The sequence below is a fragment of the Excalfactoria chinensis genome, chromosome 19, assembly GCF_039878825.1.
Source record: "Excalfactoria chinensis isolate bCotChi1 chromosome 19, bCotChi1.hap2, whole genome shotgun sequence".
In the NCBI taxonomy this organism is placed as follows: domain Eukaryota; kingdom Metazoa; phylum Chordata; class Aves; order Galliformes; family Phasianidae; genus Excalfactoria; species Excalfactoria chinensis.
The window spans coordinates 245672-257077 of record NC_092843.1 but is presented as its reverse complement, the minus strand read 5'-3'; the positions used below and the strand labels follow the sequence as shown (position 1 = coordinate 257077).

General features: G+C 60.8%; 1 protein-coding gene across 2 annotated transcripts; it reads left to right on the top strand.

Moving 5' to 3' along the window:
- Positions 1-804: 804 nt before the first annotated feature.
- On the top strand, positions 805-11226 carry POM121 (POM121 transmembrane nucleoporin). 2 transcript variants are annotated; one of them, XM_072353794.1, is made up of 13 exons: positions 805-1095; positions 1188-1379; positions 1486-1650; positions 2946-3026; positions 3333-3504; positions 4273-4364; positions 5173-5243; positions 5969-6093; positions 6489-6591; positions 6911-7087; positions 7386-9026; positions 9286-9414; positions 9574-11226. In XM_072353794.1, the coding sequence occupies exons 1-13, from the start codon at positions 830-832 to the stop codon at positions 9666-9668; spliced, it is 3309 nt and encodes a 1102-aa protein (XP_072209895.1). In that variant the 5' UTR covers positions 805-829; the 3' UTR covers positions 9669-11226. The 2 variants fall into 2 exon arrangements, with proteins under 2 accessions (XP_072209895.1, XP_072209894.1); XM_072353793.1 differs by having other exon boundaries at positions 5966-6093.
- The last annotated feature ends 180 nt before the right edge of the window (positions 11227-11406 follow it).

Below are 11406 nucleotides of genomic sequence, written 5' to 3'. Positions count from 1 at the left end.
TGAGCTCGGCCCTCCTGCACACCCGGCTGCCACGTGGCTCTGGGGTCGGTCTGGGGAGGAAGAGCCTCGTGTGCCCCGCGGGTGCTGGCACAGCCGGCCGCCTCCTCGGCACCGACCGAGGTCCGGAGGGCTCCGAGCGGGGACACCCACCCGCGTCCGTGCCCAGCGCCCCGCGGGCAGCGCGGCTCTGGGGTCACCCCGCATAGAGCAGAGCGGGCGGCGGCACCGCGGGCAGGACCGGCGGCCTTATTGCCCCGCACGGCGATACCAGCCGAGCCGCAGCGGGGCCCGCAACTACCTCCGGCCAACGGGCTGCGTCCGGCCGAGCCGGGAGTGCGGGGGGGGAACGCGGGGACGGGACGGAACTTCTCGCTCTTTGGTTTGTAACGGCCGGGCGCGGGGCGGCGCTCAGCACGAGGATGGCGGGGCGGGCGGGATGCTGCGGGATGCTGCGGGGCGTGCGGTCGCTGTGTGACAACGTGCGAGTGGGATTTAATAAAGCCTTCGGCCCGCCGAGCCCGGACAGCAGAGCGGCGGGGAGCGGGACCGGGGGGGGACGGGGGGACCGCGGGCTGGGACGGGGGGAGGCGCCGCGGGGGGGGACGGGGAGGCGGGTGTTGTGAGCGGGGGGCGCGGATGGACACGGACAGACGGACAGAGATACGGACACAGATGGACAGAGATACAGACACAGACGGACACATACAGACACACACGGACACACGGACACACGGACTCGCCCCGCCCCCCGTCGCCCCGCCCCGTTCCCGGCAGCCCGTCCGTCCCGCGCGGTGGATGCCGGTACCCGCTGCTGGCGGCTCGGCGCGGCATGGCGGGCCCCGGGCCGGGCTCGGTGCGGTGGGGGCGGCGCGGCGCGGCGCTGGCGGTGCTGGCGCTGGCCGCCCTGGGCTGCCTGCTGCTGCGGGGCGCGCTGCTCGGCGCGGCGGCGCTGGGCGCGGCGGGGGCCTGGTGCGCCATGAGGCCCGGCCCGGCCGCGCCGCGCCCGCCCGCCAAAGCCGCCGCTAACGGAGGCCCGGCCGCCCCCTCGGGCCGCTTCCTGAAGGCCGCTCCGCGCCGCTCGGGATCGGGGCCGCGGTAAGCGGGGGCCGCGGGCGGGCGGGGAGCCGTTGGGGGGGGATGGGAGCGGCACGGCGGGGCTCGTCGCTGAGCGCTCCGTGTGCCCTTAGCGCTCCGCCGCAGGCCCCGCGCCGCCGTTACCCGCTGCCGCCGCCCCGGAGCGCCGTGCCGGGCGCGCTGCCCGCCGCCTGCTGGGACGGAGCTGTCCGGAGAAGCACCGTCTGGGCGCGCCGCGCCTGCCCGACCCGCAGCCCCGTTACCGTCCGCATCGGCCGGCCGGGAGGCCCCGCCCGCAGCCCTGTGTGAGTACCGAGCGACTACCGAGCGGGGACGGAGCGGGGACGAACCGGGCTCGTCGCTCGCGGCTCCGCGACCAACCCTTCGCTCACCCCGCGTTCCCTCCCACAGGCTGGAGCGGCTCCTCTCGCCCGTCGCTCTCCTGCCCGGCGCCAGCCCGGACCCGTGTGCGAAGGAGACGGTGCTGAACGCCATTAAGGAGAGCAGGAAGAGGGCGGTGGAGGAGGAGGAGGAGGAGGAGCAGGTGCCGGGAAACGATCCGGACAGCAAGAGAAGGTAACAGCAAGCGAAGGTAACAGCCGGCACTGCTGTAACAGCCGGCACTGCTGCACGGGTGTTGGGAAGGTCGAAATGGGCGCTTCAGTGGCGATGGATGCCACTGTGTGTACCAGGAGTGTGCCCGGGGCAGACGAACGCTGTGTGCCCCTTTGCATGGCCTTCTCAGCGGGTCAGAGATCCTTCCGGCGCTCCTGGTCCTCCTTGAGATCAAAAGGACGTCGTTTAGCCTCTGTCTGCCTGCATCCATTGGTCAGGGCTGTTCCCCGCGCACTGGGGATGGAGAGGTGTGGAGGTGGCCCAGGGACGCCTGGCAAGGAACCTCCCCTGGAGGGAGCTGCCTGCTGTCCCCGTGGGTTTGCAGACGTTTGGGGAGCTGCTTGTGTCAGGGCAGGGTGAAGTTCTGGCTGTCAGCAGCTGCTGCCCTCCCCGGCTGTTGGGGCTCTGGGTGGGAGCACGCTGCTTTAAAAGCTCGTTGTGCTTCCTGTGCCATAACCAGCAAAAGCGAGAAAAGACAAAAGCTCCTTGGACGCTCACCTGTGCTTGGGGTGTCTGAGCCCCGCAGGAGCTGAGCTGGATAATGCAGGATGGGGACACAAGTGTTTTTTTCCCCAGCGCACCAATATCTGTATCTGCCACAAAAGCCAATCGTTCCCAAGGCATTAACAACTGGCCAGCATGAAGAATGCCTGTAGGTAGGAAACCTGTAATGTCAGAGCAGAAGGGATCTGCATCAGCTGGAGAGCACTGGGTCACAGTGGGATCAGATGGCTCAGAGCTGGAGGGGACCAGGGATAAGTGACGGGGCTGGTCTGGTGCCGCCAGCGCAGTGTAACGGCAGGGATTGTTGTAAGGCTTCCGGGTTTCTTTGTGGGAGAGGAGGACTTCATTTCTGATTCAGACCGTGCTGGCGAGGAAGGTGTAGGAGACCTGAGCTACAAAGCTGCTCCAAAACTGAGCTGATCAGCCTCATCATCACCTCTGAAGTGTTTCAACTGAATGACAGATTTGAGCAAAGATTTCGTTAAATCAGAAGTACTGAGCACAGCGGGCAGCAAATGGAGCTGCTGGAACCTGGGGGAAGCAGCTGGGGTTGAAACCAGTGACTCTGACCTGGGTGAAGGGAAAACATCTGCAGGACTCGGATGGTGGAAACCTCTGTCCTAGGTGTCAGGTGGCAGAAGAGCAGGGTTTGCTCTCTTCCCTGACTGGAAGAGATCCTGTAGCCTGGCTGGGAGCGCGTCTTCCTCTCTGTTGCCTCTTCTTTGTCACAGCTTCTTCCCTTTCTCCTGCAGGCGCCATGACAGCAGTGGAAGCGGGCAGTCGGCATTTGAGCCCCTGGTCGCCAACGGTGCCCCCGCTTCTCTCATACCCAAGTAAGTGCCCATTGAGTCAAAAGCAATTGATGTTAGCTGAGGGATGAATACGAAAGCCTACAGGCTCTGGACAAGGTGCCCAGCTTCTGCAAAGGACAGCGGTGGCTGTGCCTTGTGGCATCACCCAGCCTTGGAGCTGTGTTGAGTGGGTGCAGGCTGGGCGCTGGGGGCTGTCCTGCTGTGAGGACCTCTTCCTGAGCTCTGTGCTTTGGGAAAAAAAGCCGCATTGCTTCCTCGATGTGCCCTGCAATAAAAAGTCCTGTGGGTCGGATGGCGGGGGATACTGAAATCTTTAATATTCTGCAGGCCTGGCTCTCTGAAGAGAGGCCTTGCTTCACAGTGTGCCGATGACTGCTCAAACAAAAGGTCTCGCACCTCCTCCATGAGCTCCCTCAACAATACATACACTGGTGGAATCCCCAGCTCCCTGCGCAATGCCATCGCCAGCTCCTACAGCTCCAGCCGGGGCCTCACACAGGTAGGAAGTGCTCCTGGGGGCACCACTACTGCCGTGTGCAGCACACAGCACTGTGGGACCACCATGTGACTCGAACCACACGCCAGCTGTGGGGCAAGGAGGTGTCACCGGGGTGACAAGATTCAGGGAAAAGAAAGGAGATAAAAATGATCCTTTTGGTGCACTGCCACTTTATCAGCTGAATTCAGCGTGGATCGCAGCCGTGTATTCCCACTCGGACCCATGTCCCCTTGGCAGCTGCAGAGATGTAGTAAAACACTGCTTGAATGGGCAGGGTGGGTGTGACGGTGGGATATCATCATGGCTAACATCATGGCTAGCATAGCTGTGCTGTCTCTGGAAAAATAGTATGGAGGAAGCCTTGGGAAGGGTGGATTTCTGCTGAGAGGGGTGAGCTTGAATTCCTTGGAGCAGGTTCTGTCCTCTGGCAGGGACAGGTGGCAGCACCTAAGGCCACCAGGCAGTTCTGCCTGCACTGCGCGATGGCCACGGCTGTCCCTGACTGGCAGCATCCTCCCTCCTATCCTTGCGGCTGTTGGAACCTGGAGGCTGCTTGCTCACAAAGCAGGTTGCCTTTGGTGTGAGCAAACCCTGTAGTGCTCCTTGGAATGTGAAGTGGAGATTGGTGGTGATGGAGGGAAAGTGAGGCTGTGAGCTTGTTGGGCACAGTCCTGGGAGGGGACGTTCAGCATACAAGCAAGCAGAAGAGTGGGATGCGCTCCTCCCTCCCTGCCTGTGCACTGAGTCATTGCTCTCTCTGGGTTCCAGCTGTGGAAGAGGAGTGGTGTGAGCGTGTCCCCGCTGTCCAGCCCCGCATCCTCTCGTCCCCAGACACCAGAGTGGCCTCTCAAGAAAGCCAGGTAACCAGCAGCCTGCTGTTCCAGCCGGGAGGAGGGCAGGCACCATCCCAGCTGTCCTACCAGGACTGTTTGTGAAGCGTTGGCCGCTGGTGGCCCACTGGTGTGGCAGTCCCATTGGGTTTGCACTAGTTCAGGTCCCTGCCACCTTGTCACACTGCTGTCCTAGCAGTACTGGAGCAGCAGCACTGCACCATTCCTGCCCTGCTCTGGAACTTGGTTAGAGATGGAAGTGTTGAGAGATTGCCACAGAGGTGATGTTCTGCTGTGGCATCGCTGTGATCGGGGTTCCCTGAGCCACCAGAACTCAGGAGGAGACAGCAATCTGACTCCTCCCTCAAAGGTGATTCATAGCAGCTACACAAAATATGTTAAAATAAGATTGCATTTTAGGGCTTGACTTGGAGTGCAAACACTTGTGCTCCTCTGTCCCAGTTCAGAGGACCTGTCTTAAATGGGAAAAGCTTCAATTAGAACCAAAACTGACACTGAAGAGAGGAGCCTGTGAGAGATCACATTTCCCATCCAGAACTGCTGGTTGCCTCCCTAAGGTTGATCTATCCTGCAGAACACTGGGTGTCTGTAGACTGGCACCAAGCTGTGGTCTTGGAGGGAGAAGCAGCTCTTTGCCTTCAGCTACTCTTGGGCTGGTGCAGGAAGCACAGGGCTGTGCCCATGCTGTCTCAGGGCTTGTTGGATGGCTGCCTCATGGGCCAGGGCTGTTGGTGGGGCTCCGTCATGTGTTTGGCCTCTTGGGTAATGGGGCTGTGGCTGAGGCTTGACCCTAACTGGCTTTCTTTCACTGGTGCAGGGAGGAGGAGCCACATCGCTCCAACACTTCCACCCCAGTGAAATCAGACAAGGAGCTGCAGACAGAGAAAGGTGAGCATAAACTGATACCAGTTCTGCGCAGGGTTGGATGGGTGTCATCATATACAAGCAGTGGGGTGGAACATCTCTTAAGTCTGCAGGTAGGTAGGGTTGGCTTGAGATGTTGCCTGGCAACTTGGAGTGTGCTGGTCCAGAGGTAGTGGCAGCTCTGCTGCCCTGAATGGGTTTCCAGGTCATGAGCAGGGGATGCTTGTGCACCAGCGGGTGCATGGGAGCTGGCTTGCAAGAGGGAGCCCCATAGCTGTCCCAGTGCCTACTGTCAGCCTCAGGGCAAGGCGTGCTGTGCTGAAAGAACCTCAGTCAGATTCTAGGCTGAGCCTGTTCCAATGCTTTCTCAGCCTAAATGAACAGAACATCCTGTGTCCATCACAATTAGCTGCCCAAGTCCTGTGGTGTAGGGCTAGATGTGGCTTGTGTAGACTGTCTGGCTTGTGATTCATGTAGGCAGATTGCAAGGGCAATCTGGGAAGTGTGGAAGTGGGGAAGGAGTTACTGCCCTGCTGAAGGCTGGCAGGCTTTTGTACCAGACTGCCCCAGGATGTGCTGCAGGCAGATGCTCTTCAGGCTTTTGCAGCCTTGTCCTCAGCTTAGAGCTGTATCCCTGGCTCTGCCCTCAGACTGGGTCATCCAGAGGGGAGCTGGAAGGGATGGCCCTCCTGGCACAAGCCAGCCCGTTCCTCTGCCCAGAGCTGGCTCTGACTTGTCTCCTTCAGCAGTGGTGGAGACACCTGTGCGGAGGAAGCGCGGTTCCCTGAGCCCACCAGCTGCATCGGGGAGCAGTGGCAAGCGCAAGCGGAAGATCCAGTTGCTGTCGTCGCGCCGCGGGGACCAGCTGGCGCTGGTACGTCGCTGTCTCGCAACCCCTTTTGCCCTCCTCTGGAGATAGAATGTGCTCACTGCAATTTCTGCAGGGCTGGGGGGAGACTGACCTGCCTGCCCTCAGGAAGGAGGCCCTGTCCTTGGCGGAGTGGGAAGTGACGCTATCCCCAGCCCCAGTGTCTGGTGGGCTGTGTGTGATTGTGCCGCCTGCTGCCGGACCAGGTAATGGCCTGGGGAAGGCCGTGCCCTCAGCGCCAAGCCGGGGTCTTGCGGAGTGGGGACCGGAGCTCCGTGGTAGCCTGCTGCAGCAGAACCAGCTGCCTCACGGGTCTTGCGATGGCCAGCCTTCAGCACACGTTCAGAGAAGCTCTGCCAGCTTCCCTGAGAAGGAGCTAAGCCGCTGCTCTCTCTTGGCAGCCCCCACCACCTCAGCTGGGCTACTCCATCACGTCGGAGGACCTGGATGCGGAGAAGGCGGCAGCATTGCAGTGGTTCAACAAAGTCTTGGAGGATAAGGCTGGTAAGGGCTGTGGGCAGACTGGGCAGCTGGGGTACAGCAGGGAATGGGGAGGGGTTGGAACCTAGGGATGAGTCTGGCTGGCAGTGGGGCATCTGTTGCATGAATCAGGTGAGTCCTGCCCAGTCCCTTGGGTCTGAGGATACTCAGAGCCTTCAGGCTGACAGTGGTTGTGTCCCAGCCACGAGGGTTGTGGCTGAGGTCCCCCAGGGACAGAGATGTGGGATGTTGGTGTGATTTTCTTACCTCTGGGGAAGCTCTGTTAATGGGTAGTCCCCTGCAGCAGGTTTACAGATGCTGATTTCTTGCTTCCTTCTGTTAGATCCAGTTCCCAGCACCACTGCAGAGACCACACCTGTGTCCAGGCCATTGACATTCATGGTGACCACAGGGACCTCCTCAGCGCCTGTGTCAACAGCTCCTGTCCCAGTTAGCAGCAACTCGCTCCTGGACAGCCTGAAGAAGATGCAGAGCAGCCAGGCTGCACCTGTGCCAGCAGGTGAGGAGAACAGGGGTCACAGGGACGAGACTGTGGCAGAACAAGCCAGACTCAGCAGCAGCACTGCATTCCTTCTGGGGGAGGTGGGCTGGAAGATCCATGTTTAAATGCTCTTCTGGCCCTGAATCTGGAGGGCAAGTTGGGGAATGCAGCCAGTGGTCCAGGTGTGACCTCATGGGAGCGTGGGGGGCTGCATCTCTGGGAACATTTGCAGAACCAGAGGGGCTGCCTGGCACGAAAGCTCACTATGTGTTACTCCTTATCCCTGAAAGAAAATCTTATATCTTCACCTTTCCAGACTCCACTGGAGCTGCAGCAGCATTGCAGCCATCTTCATCAGCATCACAGCTGCCTGCTCCCGCTGTGCCACTGGAGTCAAGTTCTCTACCTGTAACCTCTGCTGACATCAAGCCCGTGCCTGTGCTAAGCACTGCTGCTCTTTCCGTCTCCCCTGCCTCGGGGGCACAGCCTGTCAGCAGCGTGGCGCCTTCTGCAACCACAGAGCTGGGCCCGACCCCCAGCAAACCTCCCTCCGTGCTGAAGCCGAACATCCTTTTTGGGGCACCAAGCACCCCTCCTGCCAGCCAGCCAGCAGTGACTGCAGCCGCCGCGGTGCCCACCACAGCCCCCATCTTCAAACCCATCTTTGGTGCTTTGCCAAAAAGTGAGAGCGCAGCACCGGCTACGACAGTCGTCTCTACTGCAGTCACTGTGTCCGTGAGCTCAGCCCCTTCCTCGGCGCCTGCCACCACCACCATGTTCAAGCCCATCTTTGGCAGCGTGACGGCAGCTTCGTCGCCAGCGAAGGTGTCTCCTTTTGCCTTCAAGCCGTTGTCACAGCCGGCTCCAGCTGCGGAAGTGCCAGCAGCCTCCACGACCACGCTGGCGGGATTCACGGCTCTGCCGAACGCCGTCTTCACCACCGCAGCTACGACTGCCACCACGCTCAACTCCTCCACGGATGCCGGCGTTAAACCAGTGTTCAGCTTTGGACTCAACTCACCTGCTTCCACCAGCACCAGCCTGGCAGTGGCCGCCACCGCAGCCACCAGCACGTCGCAGCCTTTCACGTTTGGTGGCCTGTCCAGCTCTGCCAGCAGCATGGCACCCACCTTTGCTGCCCCCGTGTTCCAGTTTGGAAAGCCGGCTCCAGCCACTGTCTCTGCCAGCACCAGTGTCGCGGGAGGCCCCGCGTTTGGCCAAGCACCTGCAAATTCAACCGCACCTACCACCACTGCGGGCTTCAGCATATTTGGGGGCGCCACGTTGACGTCTTCTGCCCCAGCCACTGCAGGGCAACCAGCGCTGACGTTTGGCTCCTCCAGTTCAGCCTTTGGCAGTACTTTCAGCACGAGCGTGAAGCCGCTGCCGCCATACTCAGCAAGCCAGCCCACATTTAGTGCTGGCACTGCCGACAGCCAGCTGCCCACTAGCAAGCCTGCCACGGGCCCTGTTGGCTTTGCCCCCCCGTTTAGTTTTGGGGCGCCCACAGCCCAGTCCACCGCTCAGCCCGCGTTTGGCAGCAGCGCCCCGCCGACCTTCGGCACCAGCAGCACCCAGGCAGCATTTGGGACCACCACGTCCGTGTTCTCCTTCGGGACGGCCACCTCTACCACAGCCAGCTTCGGTTCTGGCACCCAGACCACGAGCAGCAGCGCTGGCAGCGCCGTCTTCGGCACCACACCATCTCCTTTCACCTTCGGGGCAGCTGCCCAGCCGGGCCCCTCTGCCGGTGCCTTTGGGCTCAGCACACCCGCCCTGAGTGGCAGCTCACCCGCGGTGCCCTTCAGCTTTGGGGCTGGGCAGAGCGGAGCGGCTGCAGCTGGGGCCACACCGTTCGGTTCTTCCCTGACACAAAGCACGCTGGGAGCGCCGAGCCAGAGCACGCCGTTCGCCTTCACTGTGCCCAGCACGCCTGATGCCAAGCCTGTGTTTGGAGGTGAGCTGCTTTCTGTCCTGGCCTTGCTGAGCTCCGTGGGCTCTGCAGCCCTTTGAGGGGTGGCACTTGCAGGGTGTCATGGGAAGGGTCAGGAATTACAATGAGAAAGCGAGGGTGTTTCTTGGGTGAAGAGGCTCTGCCTGGTGGGGCTGCTTGGCTTCAGTTCCTGGGGGAAATCTGTGCACCCCAGTGCCTGCAGGGGCTGCTGGCCACCAGAGGCTGCGTTCAGCCCGACTCACAGCAGTTTGTTGCTTTCCAGGAACACCTGCCCCCACCTTTGGGCAGAGCACGCCCGTCCCAGGAGCAGTGGGAAGTGGCAGCAGCAGCCTTTCCTTCGGGATGCCCAGCGCTCCTGCCTCAGCCTTCCCAGGAGTCAGCACATCCTTTGGTAAGGGCTCGGGGCTGGTGGACTGTGGTGGGGAGCAGCAGGGCTGAGCTGTGTGAGCTGGCTGTGTGACGGGTTCATAAGGCAGGCTTTGCAGGAGTCCAGCTCTTCGGTTCCCCCCCCCAGGCTGCGCTGTGACCTGTGCCTCCTTTCTGCTTCCAGGTCCATCATCCGCGACGTTTTCCATCGGGGCGGGATCCAAGACCGGCGCTCGGCAGCGGCTGCAGGCGCGGCGACAGCACACCCGCAAGAAGTAACGTGGGGCTCAGAGCCCACTGCTGGCTGCGCGAGGAGCTCGGCACGTCCCCAGGGGCTCTGCTCACAGCGCTCCCCAGCACAGAGCAACGGTGCCAGGTCGTGCCCTCATGGATGCCGGCCAGGACAAGATAAACCAAACTCTTCTTACTTGAACAGTTCCACAGCCAAGGCTGGATGAACCTCTGTACATATCTACCACGTTTCCTCCCTCCCTTTGTTTTGCCATGTTTCATAACGTGTAAATTTTCCCTGTTGCTTCTTAGAGATGTTCTGAGCCCCCATCACCTCCAGCACGGCACCAGCACGTCCATGCTCTGAGCCCGAGGCCGCTGTGGCTGCATTGTCACAGTTCTCTGCCATGGGATGTGGTCTTCACCAGGCCTAGAAATCTTTCCCCACTGTTGAATCTCATGGCCTGGTCAGTGCCATCTCCGCAGAGCACAAGGCTGCGATGGCGCCTGGCCCCATGAGTGTGGCCGTCCTGGTGTCACAGGGGGTGACGCAGCTGTGGATGGGGGCTGAGCCCGCTGCTACCACTCAGCAGCTCCTGCCGAGCCTCTGGCTGAGCTGTGAGGTGTGGGGCAGGCAGCTCTGTGCGCTGCCCCCCACCTCTGCTGGGCTCCCCCCACCCGCTCGCTTCAAGCCCTGTCTGTTCCGCTTTGTTTGTGCTCCTGTTTTAATGCGCTCATTGAATCGAGTTTGGAGGAAGAACTGAACTGTGTGCGTGGCGGCATGTTGGTTATGCCGGATTTGCTGTTTGGAGTTATTTTTTGGGGCGCCCGTCCCTTCATGGGGCTGTGCCCTGGCTAATTGGATGTTGACAGTAGCATCACTGCGTGGCTGCTCATGCTGGGTGAATTCTGTCCCTTTGTTGTGACTGAAAGAAAGGCAGCTGGGGTGGGGGCCTGGCCTCCACGGCCTCTTCTCTTCCTGGACCCCTCCTCCTGGGCCGGAGCTGTGTCACCAGCTCAGGCTCCTTTGGCACCACCGAAGGAAGGAGCCTAGAATGGGTGGGTTTGTCCCCTCCCCAGGCTGGAATGGATTTTCTCTTTGAGCTCATCCCCATCCATTAGATCCTATGAGCTCCGAGGAGCTGCGGTGCTGCCCCGTCCCCATCACCTCTGGTTGCTTAGCGAGGAAGAGGCTCCTGGAGCTCCGGTCCCCGTGGCTGAGGGTTGTGCCCGCAGCTCCCCTCTGCCTCCAGTAATGCCTGGCTGCCGGGTTTTTTACTCTCCGAGCCGTGTGAGTGTGTGTGTCTGCTGAAGTCTAAATTAAAAAGGAAAAAAAAAAAATATTTAAACATTTTTTAACTAAATAAGAATTTATTTTTATATTTAAGCTAAATTGCCTTTGAATTCCTTCAAGCTTGGTTCAGTGAGGTTGCTGACTGCAGCGCTGTTGGTAGTTCTCCCGTCCTGTCTCGCGGGGCAGCGGCTGTGCTGGGGAAAGGCAGCTGCGTCCCAGGGCAGGAGCCTCCGCTCCTCCCGCCTGTAACAGCGAGTCCTTGTTTCTCAGTGATGTATGTGGATGTGAATAAACTTTTTTTTAACTCCCCTGAAGCTGAGGAGCTGCTGGACAACCGGGCACCGGGTGGTTCTGGTGGCTGCCACAAACCCCCCCAGCTGGCTGAGGAAGGCGGGGGGACACAGCTGTGAGCTGCCACTTCTCATGGAGCCCTGCGGTTGGTGTGGGCTGTCCTCACCTCTGCACAGCAAATTGCTGGGGGCACGTAGGAGC